Source organism: Sus scrofa, chromosome 3, assembly GCF_000003025.6.
Source record: "Sus scrofa isolate TJ Tabasco breed Duroc chromosome 3, Sscrofa11.1, whole genome shotgun sequence".
Lineage (NCBI taxonomy): Eukaryota > Metazoa > Chordata > Mammalia > Artiodactyla > Suidae > Sus > Sus scrofa.
In genome coordinates this window covers 101,396,354-101,413,904 of record NC_010445.4, presented here as the reverse complement: position 1 = coordinate 101,413,904, position 17,551 = coordinate 101,396,354, and the positions used below count along the sequence as shown (strand labels likewise).

Sequence of the window (17,551 nt, the reverse complement as noted above, 5' to 3'; positions counted from 1 at the left end):
TCCCTGAACCTGCCTCCAGTGGGAGCCCGCCTCCAGCGGCAGGATGGAGGGATCATAACCTCTCTAGAGCAGCTTCATGAAAAAATCAACGAGATGAGGAACGTGTTCAACTCGCTGGAGAACAAGGTAGACACCCATTTCTAACCCTGGGGGTGGGCTGTGGGCTGTCAAATAAGAAAGCAGAAGAGACAGCAGAAAAAAGATGCTAAGTTCATGTTTTCAGAGTATTTTTTATTCACAAAGGAATGGCTGGTTGGTACCAGAAAACCAGTCTGTAGCACCTAAAGATTTTTAAGAGCCCCAAGTATATTAAAAGTGACATGTTGTCTCAGGTGTGTGGTTGTACTCACTACGGCAGCCCCTCTCTGGCTGATCAGTGGTTGTGAAGCTGTTTATAAGGCAGTAGCGTTACTCCCATGGCAGGTATCTAAGGGGCTCAAAGTAATATATGGACAGGAAATGGCTCATAGCTCAAAATGCGTTCAGGATTCCCAAAGTCCCTATAAAGTGGCTATTAGGGACATGTATTGAGAGTTCTTAATTTTTTGATAGCTGGAGTTCTATAGGTGAAGAAAAATCCTTTCCCCTAGAACCCTGCCGCTGCCTTTAGGCTCCTGGAGAAAATTCTACACCTAAGGGAGCAGGTGATATGAAAATGAAACCTATTTCTGTTGGAATGTGGTTCCCTTTTTTTTTTCAAGCAAGAAATATGAGTGAATATTGGGTTTCCTTCCTTCAATTTAAAAACCTGCCTAGGAGTTCCCATTGTGGCTCATGGGTTAAGGATTTGACATTGTGTCTGTAAGGATGCAGGTTTGATCCCTGGCCTCGTTCAGGGGGTTAAGGATCTGGCATTACCACAAGCTATGGTAGGTCACAGATGTGGCTCAGATGCAGTGTTGCTGTGGCTGTGGCACAGGCCTGCAGCTGCAGCTCCAATTTGAACCCTAGCCTGGGAACTTCTATATGCAGGTGTGACCCTAAAAAAACTTGCCTATATTTTGTTTTGATATTATATTGCCATCAATTTCATTTTGCTTGCAGAGGATGAATTCATGTAATGAAAATGACCAGATCAAATGTAGTTGATCTGATGATTTAACCCATCCTGATGACTGAATTAGGACATATGCTAAAATCTATCACAGAGATTATTAAAATTAAAAATGACCAAAACGAAAAACAGATTGCTTACACTCTTTCTAATCTTTCAGCTCTGAACACTTGACAGGTCCTATAGTTTTTCTCAAAAAGACCTCTTATTTCCCCTGCCTCCTAGCCGTTGAAAGAAAATTTCACGAAGTACAGTGAACCACAAAACCATATTTTGAAAATATGGTATAAGAGAGTAAGTCATTTTATAGTTGGAAGTGCCGTTGCAAGTTGGAACCATTTGGATAACCAGATTCAAAAAATGTTAAGGATACTCATTTGAAGAAATTTTGTTAAGGTACTTGGACTTTAATTTCCATCCCTTTAAAATAAGTATACTTGGTGGGTACTTTTCATTACAGAATAAACCTAAAAAAGTTCTGTTTAAAAAAAACAATCTGGAGCTAAGCATTCCTCTGCTTAGCAGAGTGTAAGATCATAAATATCAAGAAAGTAATTTTATTATCTTATGGTTATAATTCTTAACTTTCCGTCTGTTAAAATGTTTTTTTTTTCATTTGTTTAATAAATAAAACTGAACTATAGAAGTGCTCCATTTTCTCCACATTTCTGTTTGTGCTTAACTTAAAGGGGGAGGAGAATTAAAATTGCTACTGATTTGCTACTTAAAGGGGGATCTGCTACTCAAAGGGGGAGAAGAATTAAAATTTCTTGAATAACTTTTATGGACCAAGCATACACCATGGCAGTCACCTTCCTACATTTATTCATTTAATTCTCTGTGAAATGTTATCACAGCTATTTTATGGATAAGGAAACTGCTACAAAGAGGCTAGCCAACTTGCCTGAGGTCTTTGTGTTTGTACAGAGTGCTATCTGACTCCAAAATTGACACTCTTGCCATAGTAGGAAGTTGACAGAAGAAAAAATCCATGTGTATATTTATATACAACCAGGTGTGACAGCCAAAGATGATTCACATCGTTATCAGCATGCTGAGCTTCTATCACTACCATCTACCATTGCAACTATTTCCTGACAATGGAAATGTCATTATCTTCTTTTCCATGATATCATCAAAGCACATTAAAAAAAACAAAAACAAAAACAAAACTTCTTCCTTTTCAAAGAAATATTCAGATCTGCTTATTTATTTCTCTTTTTATCATTTTGGTTTTTTTTTTTTTTTGTCTTTTTTTTTTGAGGGTCACACCCACAGCACATGGAGGTTCCCAGGCTAGGGGTTTAATTGGAGCTGTAGCTGCCAGCCTATGCCACAGCTATAGCAACGCCAGATCCAAGCCACATCTGCGACCTACACCACAGCTCATGGCAACACCGGATCCTCAACCCACTGAGAGAGGCCAGGGATGGAACCCACAACCTCATGGTTCCTAGTCAGATTCATTTCCGCTGCACCAAGAGGGGAACTCTTCATTTCAGTTTTTTAAGGAAAAAAATAACTGAATTTCTTCAACATTCCTTTATTCATGGGATTCAAAGAGTTACTAATCAACACTGTCTTTCACATGCATATGTTGCTTTTCAAGTAAATCTCTCTTTAGTCAAAGGTGTTAGAATAAATAGCAGCTTGCAGGAGTACTTGTAAACAATTAATTCCTTGCTTCCTTGTCACTATCAAGCTTCAGTATATGTGATATAAAGAAGACCTTCTTTTCCCTAGATGAATGGGACCAAGGTTGCCTTCAGTTGTCTAAACTTTAGTCTACCAGTAAATGAGGTCTGTGCAACGTTCAAGAGCCTCGTTTCTCAAACACAAGAAACATCCAAGGGATGGGTGGTACCATGCATAATAATTCAGAGCAAACTGAATTTATTCTTTGTGTGTTATTTAGTTGCAGGCCCTAGCCTCTGAACTCAAAACTGGCTTCACAGAAGCAATGCAAGAATTGTCAAGAATTCAACATGGAGAATATGCTTTGGAAGAGAAGGTTAAGAGCTGCAGATGTTCCATGGAAGAAAAAGTTACTGAGATGAAGAATTCATTAAACTATTTCAAGGTGGGCCTCTCTTCTCTTTCCCTGCTGAAGAGATATTCTGGGTCCTTGCAACAGGAGTAGAAAATTTGCCTTTTTGCAAAGCAGCCAAATGTAAGAATTTCTCTCTAGCCCTTTCGCTAATTTTCATGGAAAACTATTTCATGTTTCACTTTCTTGGATTTCTGTGTTAGAATTAGAAGCTGCAATAGAAGTAAAATTCTTGTGTCTCATTCATTCATTCATTCATTTAAGAAATATGTGTTAAAAGCTTACTGTGTATCAGATATTATGTTACATACTTTCACTCCATATACCAGATTATATACATATTGATTCTTAATTTTTAGGAAGAGCTGAGCAATGCTATGTCAATGATCCAGGCTATCACTTCCAAACAAGAAGAAATGCAACAGAAAATTGAACAGCTTCAACAAGAAAAGCGAAGAGAATCTCGAAAAGTGAAAGCCAAGTGAGTGTCTTACCAAAAAAATTGACCAGGAGTTCCCTGACAGTGCAGTGGGTTAAGGATCCAGCATTTATCACTGCTGTGCCTCAGGTCACTGCTCCAGTATGGGTTTAATCTCTGGCCTGGGAATTTTTGGAAAAAAAAAAAAAAAAGTTTAGGAGTTCCCGTCATGGCGCAGTGGAAACGAATCCGACTAGGAACCATGAGGTTGTAGGTTCGATCCCTGGCTTTGTTCAGTGGGTTAAAGATCTGGTGTTGCTGTGAGCTGTGGTGTAGGTTGCAGACATGGCTTGGATCTGGCATTACTGTGGCTGTGGTGTAACCCAGCAGCTACAGCTCTGATTTGACCCCTAGTCTGGGAACCTGCATATGCTGCAGGTGTGGTCCTAAAAAGCAAAAACAACAACAACAAAAAAAAGAATTAAAAAAAAATTTTAAAAAAATTTTGACCAAAGAAAAATCCATAAGCAATGGCTTATACAGAGGCACCAGGAACATCTTACCAACTATTGGTGTATAGCTGGCTGACCACTGGGCTCCAAGGGTCAACATGTGATGGAAGTTATGCAGCATAAAATTTGGTTAATACAAAAAAGGAATGATAACTATCATGCAGAAAATACACTTAATACAATAGGAAGTTAAATGAAAATGATGTAAAATGGCATGCTGAATTTGATTTTTAACTGTAAAAATATGTAAAATAACAACTAGAAAGATATATTTAAATTATGACTGTTGTGTAAAGATAGTGATTTTCCTTAGTTTTCTGAAATTTCTCTAACATTACTGTTATTTTACTTCAACCATTGCAAATAATTTTTTTTAACCACATGGGATTTTTCTTCTTTCATATCAATTTGTTCCCCCTTTATTTTTTTTTCTTTTTAGGGCTGCATCCTTGGCATATGAAGGTTCCCAGGGTAGGGGTTGAATTGGAGCTGTGGCTGTCAGCCTACGCCACAGGCACAGCCACAGCCATAGCAACACAGGACCCGAGCTGCGTCTGCGACCTACACCACAGCTCACAGCAATGCCGGATCCTTAACCCACTGATCGAGGCCAGGGATGGAACCGGCAACCTCACGGTTCCTCGGTGGGTTCGTTTCCACTGCGCCACCACAGGAACTCCAAAATAAATTTATGTTAACAATATCTTAACCAAGTTGAATCAAGTAAAGTTTCACCACTAAACACACATAATCTTCATTGTTATAGGTTTTGATATTATCAAATTTTTTTTTTTTTGGTCTTTTTGTTGTTGTTGTTGTTGTTGTTATTGTTGTTGTTGCTATTTCTTGGGCCGCTCCCGCGGCATATGGAGGTTCCCAGGCTAGGGGTTGAATCGGAGCTGTAGCCACCGGCCTACGCCAGAGCCACAGCAACGCGGGATCCGAGCCGCATCTGCAACCTACACCACAGCTCACGGCAACGCTGGATCGTTAACCCACTGAGCAAGGGCAGGGACCGAACCCGCAACCTCATGGTTCCTAGTCGGATTCGTTAACCACTGCGCCACGACGGGAACTCCGATATTATCAAATTTAAAATAGAAATATAGCAATAATATTTGTATGACCCCGGAGAAGTGTTTATTGTTTTCAGTTGAGGATCTTTTCCTTCCTGGTAGTTTTGTGTTGCTTTGTGGAAAATGTAAATCATCCCTAGCAAGTCGTCATTACTGCAAACCCTGTAAAAATCTGGACACAGGGAAGCTAGTAACAGACAAATAAGAGTGTATACATTACAATTAGAAGGTAATTTGTAGATATTTGAATTTTTTTCTCCAGCTTTAGTTATGAATTATGTTAAATCATGTGAACTGCTGGCATTTCACTGTTTTTAATTTATAAAAAGAGCAACACTGTATGGTTCAACACAATAGTTGAGACATTTTCCTAAATTATTCTGAACTGACTTTCTTCTTAACCCCTCGTGTATTAAGACTCTTCTCCCCTTCCCTAGGAAAACTCAGAAAGAAGAACATGGCTCACAGCCCGGACCTGCTCAAGCACAAGGAAGTCCTTTCCGTTCCATCAACATCCCTGAGCCTGTTCTTCCAAGTGAAGACTTTACAAACCTTCTGCCTTCTCAGGCCTATGAAAAAGGTACAGTTCACACATGGTGTTGAATTAGCTGAGTATTTTTTCCTTGGTTCCTTGGACTTTAGTAACATTGAGAATAGGCTCACAACTTCCTTCCCTATTAGAGGAAAATGGGATATTGCTCAGATTTTTTCCTTTTATAACTGGATCTAAGAGACTGGGAAAGTCGACCCAACTTTAAAAGACTTTCTTTTGGGGGAAAATATGAATTTGGATATTCTAAATTTCAAATGGATTAAAAATTAGAAATTGTACAATATTACTGTACCAAACATAGGAGAAAAAATGTTTTAAAAATTATTCACTCTAGGAGTTCCCATTGTGGCTCATCTGGTTATGGACCTGACATAGCCTCCATGAGGATACGGGGGTTCAATCCCCGGCCTTGCTCAGTGGGTTAAGGATCCACTGTTGCCAGAAGCTGTGGCATAGGCTGCAGACGCAGCTCAGATCTGGTGGTGTTGTGGCTGGGGCATGAGCTCCACTTTAGCCCCTATCCCAGGAACTTCCATATGTTCCAGGTGCAGCTGTAAAAAGAAAAAAAAATTCACTCTAATGAATTGTTTTATTTTCTACTTCTTAATTCTTGTCTCTCTACATAGACATAAAATTGTGTTTTCTTTTTTTTTTCCAGCAAAGATTTCACTAATATGAGAAAGTCATATCTGCCCTAACTGGCAAGCAGTGAAAAATGAGCTGGTGTTTGTGGACTGAAATAGCCGCAGTCACATCCCTTATCTGAGAGATGATAGAATAGATGTTAGAAAATAATTGCATAGGGCAGGGCTGAAGAAAACTGGCTTCCAAGGGATGTCTGTAACTATGTTCAGTTACATCTTTGCTGCATCTTTGTATCCGCAACAACTTACAGCAAAGCATCTTATATACAGGAGCATGAATTGTAGATACTAACAGTGTTTAGACGAATTTTTCTCTTTTGGGGGGTTTTCATGTACAAAGTCTCCAAAAGAGGCTCAGTGATGATTCAACCAATTGTTAGCTCCTCAAGGGCAGGACTGGTGGTTTTCTGTCCTTTTGGCTTAAGAAACAATGTGGCTCACGTATTCATAGGCAATAAATATGCTTTGGATAACTGAATTTAAAATCAGGGAGTTCCCGTTGTGGTGAAGCGGAAATGAATCCAACTAGTATCCATGAGGATGCGTGTTCAATCCCTGGCATCGCTCAGTGGGTTGGGGATCTGGCGTTGCCATGAGCTGTGGTGTAGGTCACGGAAACAGCTCGGATGGGGCGTTGCTGTGGCCATGGTGTAGGCCAGCAGCTGTAGCTCTGATGCGATGCCTGGCCTGGGAACTTCTGTATGCCTTGGGTTTGTCCCTACAAAAAGTGAAAAAAAAACCGTAAATAAAACAGCTTTTTTTTTTTTTTTTTTTGGTCTTTTAGGGCCACACCTGCAGCATATGGAAGTTCCCAGGATAGGGGTTGAATGGAGCTACAGCTGCTGGCCTACACCACAGCCACAGCAATGCAGGATCCAAGCTGAGTCTCCGAACTACAACACAGCTCAGGGCAAAGCCAGATCCTTAACCCACTAAGTGAAGCCAGGGATCAAACTCATGGATACTAGTGGGTTTCATTACCACTGAGCCATGATGAGAACTCCTCAAATGGCTTTTAATTGGTATTAACTTCAAAGTACAGATTTGCTTTTTTATTTTTACTGTTCTTTTTTTTGGCTGTGCCCACAGTGTGTGGATGCTCCAAGGCCAGGGATCAAATCTGTGCCACAATAGTGACTTGAGCTGCTGTTGTGACAATACCAGATCCTTAACCCACTGCACCACAAGGGAACTCCTGCTTTTTTATTTTTAGGTGGTACCCATGTGAGTAGTTATTTTAGAGACTCAGTAGGTGCAGCCTGGGAAAATTCACTTGATCCATCCAGGGAGTGGGTTTATTGCAGGTGGCTCTTCTTTTGAGCACGACCTAAATGAGTGATCTTATTAAGGAAGCATACAGAATGGGATTGGAAAGCAAAGGTCAGATCAGTGCCAAGTCTGGAGCAGATGATTATATTCACAAGATAAAAGATTAAAAGTTGTATTTGCAAAGTGCCGAGATGGATTTAAATTAGCTGTTTGGTAGCAAATTCTCCATCCTTCCTTGTTATGTAGGTTTGGCTTATACAGTTTAATTCTACAGAGTTGCTACAGAAATTTTGGAATAATGTACCACAGTAAGACCTTCTGGATACAATCTGGTGGTAGGTTATGTTAAAACTCAGGGTCAAAGGATCAAACTTTTAGAAAGAGTTAGCTTACTCACTATTAATTATAAAGTGGTGCCACTGTTATCTACTGACCCCCAATTCAGTATCTTAAAATGGCAAACATTATGTCAGAGTTTGTCTGAATAAGGAATCTTGCACAGCTTAGCTGGGAGCCTCTGGCTCAAGGTCTCTCATGACATTGCAGTCAAGGTGGCTGTTCCACGACCCATTCATCCTTCCCCCATCCATTCATTTACCTACTCTTCCCTCCATGCATTCACCCCAGGGACTGATTTAGGAGGTGGGATGTCACAAAACAACAAAAATTCCTACCCTCATGGAGCTCTTGTTCTGAAGGAAGCAAACAATGAACAAGTCAAACAAACTATGTAGTATGTTAGATAGTAATAAGAAGGCAAATAAGGAAACACAGGTGTAATTTTCAAGAAGGTGCCAGGTAAAGACCTGAAAGAGGTCAGCATGTTTGTTTATGGATAGAGGAGGTGGCAAGAGAACAGCCTCAAGGTCCTGGTAGGAATATAACCGATGTGTTCAAGGAATAGCAAGACCAGTGGGGCTAAAGCAGAATGAATAGGGAGACAAAAGGAGATGAATTATTATTACTTTTTTTTGTCTTTTTGCCATTTCTTGGGCCGCTCCCACGGCATATGGAGGTTCCCAGGCTAGGGGTCTAACTGGAGCTGTAACTGCCAGCCTATGCCAGAGCCACAGCAACGAGGGATCCGAGCCGCGTCTGCAACCTACACCACAGCTCACGGCAACGCCGGATCGTCAACCCATTGAGCAAGGGCAGGGACCGAACCCGCAACCTCATGGTTCCTAGTCGGATTCATTAACCACTGCGCCATGACGGGAACTCCAGGAGATGAATTTTTAAAAAGAAAGAGGACAGCAGACGGGGCGGGGGGGGGGGCAGATATTTCAGAGCCTTAAGATCATTCTCAGACCTTCAGCCTTTGCACTGAAATGGGAAGCCACTGGAGGGCTAAACAGAGGTGTAACAGGGTCTGACTTACATTTTAATTAATTAATTAATTAATTAATTAATTAATTCTTTTTATGGCCACACCCGTGGCATATGGAAGTTCCCAGGCTAGGCATGGAGTCAGAGTTGCAGCTGCCAGCCTACACCACAGCCACAGCAATGCCAGATCCGAGCCACATCTGTGACCCACTCCACAGCTTGCAGTACCACCTATTCTTAACCCACCGATCGAGGTCAGGGATCAAACTGGCATTCTCAAGGACACTATATATTGGGTTCTTAACCCACTGAGCCACAACTGGAACTTCTAATTTATAATTTAAAACCATCATTCTGGGAGTTCCTGCTGTGGCACAGTGGGTTAAGAATCCAACAGCAGCAGCTCAGGTCACTGTGGTGCCTCAGGTTTGATTCCCGGCCCAGCAAAGTTGGTTAAGGATCTAATGTTGCACAGCTGTGGGCTCATATTCAATTCCTGGCCTGGAAACTTCCACATGCAGGGGTGGGCAGCCAAAACTAATAAAAGCATCCTTCTAGCCCTGCTCAGTATTACTATCCTCACCAGCATAGTTAAACAATAATATAGCTCTTACTGTATGCAGTTTAGAAATATTATCTGATTTCATTCTGATGATCATCTATGAGGTAAATACCACTTGTTATATCTTTTTAGAAGTAGAAAAATAGCACTTGCTACACTATATTGTAGGTTTTCTCTCTTTTTACTGCTCTTGCTCCCCCAGTAAAATGTATGCTCTGTCAGTCTGCCCTAGTCCCTAGCTCATAGAGGGGGCCAGTCTGTGATAGTAGAGTGAATATTGATTGAAAGTTTTCCTTCCTCTGCAGCCCAAGAGTCCAGATCCATGCATGTAGGAGACAGTAATGTGAAGGGAATGATGGGTCCTGGTAAGTGGCTCTGCTTTGCATTCTCTTTTCTTCTAGTAATTCCAGGCTTTCCCTTCATCTACCTTTCCCGCTTCTACTCCCTCAGTCCCAAAGCAGGCATGAAAGAACTCAGGCAAGACAAAGCACTATGGTAACCAAGAGTCCAAAATACATGCTGGCATAGATCAGTGACTCAATGAAACCCAAAGAGAGAGAAGGGGTAGGAAAGCTTAAGACAAAACCAGAATTCCTAGTTCCGTTGGGCTCATTTCAATTACCAATGAATTAACATTTGCTGAGAGCTCCCAGGTGTAGGCAGCATGACATACATTTACTATGGACCACACATTTCATAGTTTATGCAATTTAAAAGTTATTTAAGAGATAATCCACCAGAATTTTCTAAACTATTTCATCTTCCCTCCTTCCCTTCCTCCTGTCTTTTAGAAACTTACCATCATCAGAGTCAAGAAGGACAAATTCTGAAATAAGACATTGTCTTTGGCACCCTTCTTCCTCCTCTGTCTGTGTTTTCTTTCCTGGCATGCTCTCCTGAAAGGAAGCAGATATGAGGAATCAATACATACTGCTATAAATTAATGACATTATTTTATAAATTTATTTTTTAAATGTCCTTATCTAGTAGGGATTTTAAACAAAGGGTAAAAACTGTATAGATTAGAAACAGAAAGGTGATACAAAGCCATCCTGAAAAAGAAAAATGGAGCTGGAGGAATCAGGCCATCTGACTTCAGACTATACTACAAAGCTACAGTCATCAAAACCATATGGTACTGGCACAAAGATAGAAATATAGATCAGTGAAACAGGATAGAAAGACCAGAATTAAACATATGCACCTATAGTCAACTAATCTATGACAAAGGAGGCAAGAACATACAATGGAGAAAAGACAGTCCCTTCAATAAGTGGTGCTGGGAAAACTGGACAGCTATATGTAAAACAATGAAATTACAACACTTCCTAACACCACACACAAAAATAAACTCAAAAGGGATTAAAGACCTAAGAATAAGACTGGATACTATAAAACTCTTAGAGGAAAACAGGCCAAACACTCTCTGACATAAACCACAGCAATATCATCTCAGATCCACCTCCTAGGGTAATGATAATAAAAACAAAAATAAACAAATGGGACCTAATTAAACTAAAAAGTTTCTGCACAGCAAAGGAAACCCTAAACAAAATGAAAAGACAACCCACAGAATGGGAGAAAATCTTTGCAAATTAAGTGACTGACAAGGGATTAATCCCCAAAATATATAAACACCTCCTGCAGTTCAATACCAAAAAACCAAACAACCCCATCAAAAAATGGGCCAAAGATCTAAACAGACAATTCTCCAAAGAAGACATACAGATGGCCAAAAAACACATTAAAAGATGTTTGATATCACTAATTATTAGAGAAATGCAAATCAAAACTACTATGAGGTACCACCTTATGCTGGCCAGAATGGCCATCATCAAAAAATCTACAAACAATAAATGCTGGAGAGGGTGTGGAGAAAAGGGAACCCTATTACACTGTTGGTGGGAATGTAAATTCATGAAACCACTGTGGAAAATAGTATGGAGATTCCTCAGAAAACTAAAACTAGAATTACCATTTGACCCAGCAACCCCACTCCTGGGCATCTATCCAGAGAAAACCATGACTTGAAAAGATACATGTATTCCAATGTTCACTGCAACACTATATAGAATGGCCAAGTGATGGAAACAACCTAAATGTCTATCAACAGAGGAGTGGATCAAGAAGATGTGGTACATAGGCACAGTAGAATATTACTCAGACATTAAAAGGAAGGAAATAAATGGCATTTGCAGCAACATGGGTGGACCTAGAAATTATCATGTTAAGTGAAGTTAGTCAGGCAGTGAGACACTAACATTATATGCTATCACTTGCACATAGAATCTTAAAAAAAAGGACCCAATAAACTTTGCAGAACAGATACTGACTCACAGACTTTGAAAAACTTATGGTTTCCAAAGGAGATAGGTTGGTGGGTAGGGGGATGGGCTGGGGGTTTGGGACGGAAATGCTATAAAATTGGGTTGTGATGATTGTTGTACAACTATAAATGTAATAAAATTTATTGAGTTAAAAAAAATAACTACTCTCTGAAGAAGAGAGACTCCCATGGTGCTTCTAGGCTTTTCTGGAGATAAGCTCCTGTAAATGTTTAGGTTGACAACTAATTATGCATCTTTCTCATATACATTAAAATAAATAGTATTTGAAAAAAATAAAATTACAATAAATGTACATGCTGAAAAAAAAAAAAGAAAGAAACAGAGAAAGGTGATCCTTTGCAACTGTGGAGACTCTAATCTTTGATATATATTTAATCCTCGAAGGATAGCTGTACTCAAGCAGAGGCATAATACTGAAGAGTTAGTAACAAACACAATTTTTTAAAAAATCAGAACTTGACGGCAGATACTGTTTTTCAGGAATGAACCCAACAACTCCAGAAGCAGAAGAAAACCTTAAGTCTTGCCTCTCGGCTGATATCCAACCCAAGGGCCATATCCCATCTGGTGTGTGGAGGCAGCCTAAGGATGGTAAAGAATGGGGCGAGGAATACGTCACGAAAGACCACCCAGATAAACTCAAGGAAACTGTCCAGGGCAGACACAGCTCCTTGGAAAATGTTTTATGTGAAACCTCTTTAGCTGGTAAGTTCCAAGGGGAAAAGTAGGCTGAAAATGTAAAGAAGAGAAAACCTAAGGGCTGGAATCCTTGCATCTTAAATGCGGTGGACCTATGAGATTACCCAGCCTCAGGTTTCCTTTGGAGATGAACGAAAGTCTTTAGAGGTGAAGGGACTCACTGGAGGTCACATGGCCACCTGGGTATCCATGACATTTGGTAATGTAGTGCTTTGAAAAAAAGGCATAAGGCTAGTGGAGAAGAGGGCAGAATTTTGTGGTCTATTTTATCAATGATATAGAATGTTTAACATAAGAATCTTGTATCAGAAGTCCGCCAACAAAATGTTAAGTACTGCAGTGGGGTGTGTTCTCTCTTCCTCCTTTTTTCCCTCCTTTCCTTCAAGTCACAGATTATCACTGGGTACTTACCATATCTCAGACAATGGCATTTCCCTCAAACTGTTGTCAAAGGCAATTATTTTGTGGCTGCTCCTGTGGCATACGGAAGTTCCCAGGGCCAGGGATTAAACCCATATCCTCACAGAAACCTGAGCTGCTGCATTTGGATCTTTAGCCCACTGTGCCACAGTGAGAACTCCTGTGGGAGGTAATTTTTAATTTTTTAAATTATCAAATATATGAAAAATTCAATAATACTAAAAGGTTTATTATGAAGACCAGCAGCAACCACTTTAAATTCTTTGGACAGTTTTTTTCTGGAGCTTGCTTCCATATTTTAAAAAGAGATTGTGAGATGTTCAACATTGTTAATTATTAGAAAATGCAAATAAAAAACTACAATGAGGTACCATCTCATTCCAGTCAGAATAGTCATCATTAGTCTAAAATAACAAATGCTGGAGAGAGTGTGGAGAAAAGGAACCCCTCCTACATTGTTGGTGGGAATGTAAATTGGTACAACCACTATAGAAAACAATATGGAGTTTCCTCAGAAAACTAAATATAGAACTACCATATGATCCAGCAATCCCACTCCTGGGCCTATATCTAGACAAAATTATAATTTGAAGATACATGCACCCTTATGTTCATAGCAGCACTGTTCACAATAGCCAAGGCATGGATCCAACCTCAGTGTCCACTGATAGATGAATGAATTAAGAAATGGTACATATATACATTGGAATACTACTCAGCCATAAAAAAAGAACAAAATAATGCCATTCACAGCTACATGGATGCAACTAGAGCATCTCATACTAAGTGAAGTTAAGTCAGAAAGAGAAGGACAAATATCATATGATATCACTTATACGTGGAATCTAAAATATGGCACAAATGAACTTATCTACAAAACAGAAACAGAGTCATAGCATGGAGAACAGACTTGTGGTTGCCAAGGGGGATGCAGGAGAGAGTGGGATGGACAGGGGATTTGGGGTTAGTAGAAGCAAACTATCATATTTGGAATGGATAGACAATAAGGTCCTACTGTATAGCACAGAGAACTATTTCCAGTCTCCTGGGATAGACCATGGTGGAAAATAATATATAAAAAAAGAATGTATATGTATGTATGACTGAGTCACTTGGCTGTGCGGCAGAGATCGGCACAACATTGTAAATCAACTATAAAAACATAAAAATAAAACAAAGCAAAAAAAATAGTTTATGTTGCTATTTTTTTCTATCAGTATTTAACTGATAGTTAATTTACATAGAGTAAAATTCAAAAAGCTTAAACTTGGGAGTTCCTGTTGTGGCTCCGTGGGTTAAACCCAACTAGTATCCATGAGGAAATGGGTTCGATCCCTGGCCTCACTCAGTGGGTTAAGGATCTGGCAGTGCTGTGAGCTGTGTGGTGTAAGTCACAGGTGCACCTCAAATCCCGTGTTGCTGTGGCTGTGGCTAGGCCTATAGCTGCAGCTCTGATTCAACCCCTAGCCTGGAAACTTCATGAGCTTCATGTATAACCCCAGGAAGAGGAAAAAAACACACCTAAATTCATTGTCCCTCAGGTCATGATACACAGACCTGGATAACATAATAAATATATTAGTAATTCTAATAGAAATATTACCCCAGAAAGTTCTCTCATGCTCCTTTCCAGGCAATACCACTCCCTGAACTTCACTCTGACTTCATCGTAAATTAGCTGTGTCTGTTCTTGACACCATATAAATAGAACATGACCATGTGTAGTCTTTTGTGTCTGGCCTCTTTCTCTCTACATAATGTGTTGTGTGTAATTCATTCAGTAGTTTATCCCTTTTTATTAATCATACTGAATGAATTTATTATAATTTGTCCACTCTGTTGCTAGATATATGGATTGTTTCCAGTGTAGGGCTATTATGAAGAAAACTGCTATGAATATTTCTGTATGAGTCTTTTTGTTTTAATTTAATGTAAGCCCTCATTTCCCTGGGTATATACACAGGAGTGGACTCTCTAAATTATAGGATAGGATTATGTTTAGCTTTAAAAGAAAATGTCAAGCAGTTTTCCAAAGTGGTTGGAACATTTTATACTCTTACCAGAAAAGTATGAAAGTTCCAGTTGCTCCACATCCTTCTCAATATTTAGGATGGTCAGTCTTTTAAATGTGAACCATTCTTATGGGTGTGTCCTGGTATCATATTGTAGTTTTAATTTGCATTTCCCTGAGGACTAATGATGTTGAGCATCTTTTCATAGCTTATTGGCTATTGGCATAATTTCTTTTATGAAGTACCTATTTAGGTCCTTTGTCCACCTTATAAATTGAGTTATCTTTTTATTCTCTATTAATAGGATTTCTTAATATATTTTGGGTATGAGTGCTCTGTCAGGTAGATGTGTTGAGAATATTTTATTACATTCTGTGGCTTGCCTTTCACTGTTAATAGTCTTTTGAGGAATAGATGTTTCTAATTTTAATGAAGTTCAATTTATCAATTTTTAACTTTTAAAAGAGTTTGTGACTGGGAGTTCCCTGGTGGCCTAGTGGTCAAAGATTAGCCCAGGAACTTCTGCTTATGGTGCAGGAATGGCCAAAAAAAAAAAAAGCTTATGACTTACGTATACTTGTAAGAAATTTTTGCCTATTATAATGTTATAAAGATATTCTAGTATGTTTTCTTGTAAAATCTTTATAGTTTTAGATTTCACATTTAGGTCTATGACATGTTGAATAAACTTTGATGTGTGGTGTGAGGAAGGAGTTCAGAGTCTTTCCTTTTCTGATATGGTTATCCAGTTATTTCAACTCCATTTATTGAAGCTGAATTCCTTTCCATATTGAATTGCATAGAGTCAAGTGATCATAATTCTAGACTCTATAATCTTTATTCCAATTAGTAAAGAATTGACATTGTGACAGTATTGATCTTCCAAGCAAAGACCATGGTATGTGCTTCCCTTTATATAGGTCTTCTTTAACTTTTCTTAGCAATGTAACAGACAATACATCATTTCCTTTTTTTTTTTTTTTTTTTTAAGCATTTTCCCTAGAGACCTCTGTTATCCTCCTCCATTCTGGCGCATCACACTGCTGCCCTCCTGGGACTTCTCGGTTTTCCTGGGAATTCTCTTCAAATTTCTATGTTAGATTCCTATTGGGGATTTTGGCAGGGGCGGGGGTTGCATATCCTTCTTGGTTTCTTGGTTTACTTCTTGTTTTGATGGAACGAAAAGTAGTCCAGTAGCTTCCACATAACTGATCATTTAAATATAAAACCATGTTCCACCATGATTATGAATCAATTGTTTCCTTGTCTTCTAACTTCTAATGTTGCTAATGAAAAATCCAATACCAGTCTAATCCCCAGTCCTGATTGTTTTTCTCTCTGATAACTTTTAGGATCTTCTCTTTACCTTTGGTGTGCTAAAGTTTCACAGCAATGTGGTACACCTTACAATGATGTCAGAGTCTTTTTCATTAATTACACTGAGGGCAACGGGCTCTTTCCTCTGGAAATATATCCCTGGTATTTCTTTCTATTATTTATTTGGTAATATCTTCTTATTCATTTCTTTCTTTTCTCTGAAACTTCTACTAAGGTGATGTTGGATCTCCTGGATTGATTTTTTCCACTATTGTTTTTTCCAATATATCTTCTTTCTAGTTTTTTTGGAGGGGTGGGGTGGATAGGCAGAAGATTTCCTTGGCTTTATCTTCTAGTCTTTTTATTTTTTAAAGAAATGCCAAAAAGTTTCTTTTTTGGATTATTCTTTTTTAAAAAAAAAACAGCATCCTGAAATTATTAAATGCCAGAATTTTTTGGTAACTCTTTGAGGACATTTCATTATAAAATTTTTTTAAAGTTTTCTTTTGTTTCTTTCACTCTTTCTACTTTATTCATTGTTCCCCCCTCCTCCTTTTAAAAAAAATACGTGTAAATACTTTTTTCTTCTCTTTCTTTAAGGTGTAATTTTTTTTTCTTCCTTTTTTTGGCCACCCCACGGAATGTAGAGTTCCCAAGCTAGGGATCAGACCCGAGCCATAGTTGTAACTTACACCAAAGCTGTGGCAGCACTGGATCCTTAACCCACTGTGCTAGGCCAGGGATTGAATCTGCACCCTGGCACTACAGAGATGCCCCCAATTCCTGCACCACAGCAGGAACTCCTATGGTATAAGATTGATTCAAATGTCTGAGGATTCTTAGCTAATTATTTGTATTCAAGAAAGAGATCCTAAATAAAAAGAAACTTGATGGGAACTCCCTTATGGTGCAATGGGTTAAGGGTCTGGTATTGTTACTGCAGCAGCCCAAGTTGCTGCTGTTTGGTGGGTTTGATCCCTGGTCTGGGAACTTCCATGTGCTTGGGTGCAGTCAAAAAGAAAGAAACTTGAACATTCTGTATTGGTCTAGCTTATCCTATAAGTGGGCTTCATTATCCGCTAATCAAGTGGCACATTAACTTTTTGATAGGTGATCTCTTTTTTTGGCTGTGCCTGCACCTGTCCAAGCTGCTGAAGTGACAACACCAGGTCCTTAACCCACTGCATCACAAGGGATCTCCCAATAGGTGACCTCTTTATGTCAGTGTTTGAAGATCTTTTTTGCTTGGGCAGTTTAGATCCTCCAGTCTGCTGTCTGAACAATATAAATCTGG

At 39.2% G+C, this 17,551-nt stretch overlaps 1 protein-coding gene and 1 long non-coding RNA gene across 2 annotated transcripts in view; one reads left to right on the top strand and one right to left on the bottom strand.

Annotated features, from left to right (window-relative positions):
* The window catches only part of ARHGEF33 (Rho guanine nucleotide exchange factor 33), a 77,537-nt gene that overhangs the window by 35,168 nt on the left and 24,818 nt on the right, over positions 1-17,551 (top strand). Inside the window, 5 exon segments of the mRNA XM_021087591.1 lie at positions 2,970-3,134; positions 3,461-3,582; positions 5,545-5,687; positions 9,767-9,826; positions 12,290-12,514. Coding sequence (XP_020943250.1) covers positions 2,970-3,134; positions 3,461-3,582; positions 5,545-5,687; positions 9,767-9,826; positions 12,290-12,514 — 715 coding nt within the window.
* Positions 1-17,551, bottom strand: part of LOC110260027 — a 29,816-nt gene that overhangs the window by 9,409 nt on the left and 2,856 nt on the right. The window contains exon 2 of the long non-coding RNA XR_002342758.1: positions 10,261-10,357. This is a non-coding gene — a long non-coding RNA (uncharacterized LOC110260027). The remainder of the gene's footprint in view (positions 1-10,260; positions 10,358-17,551) is intronic.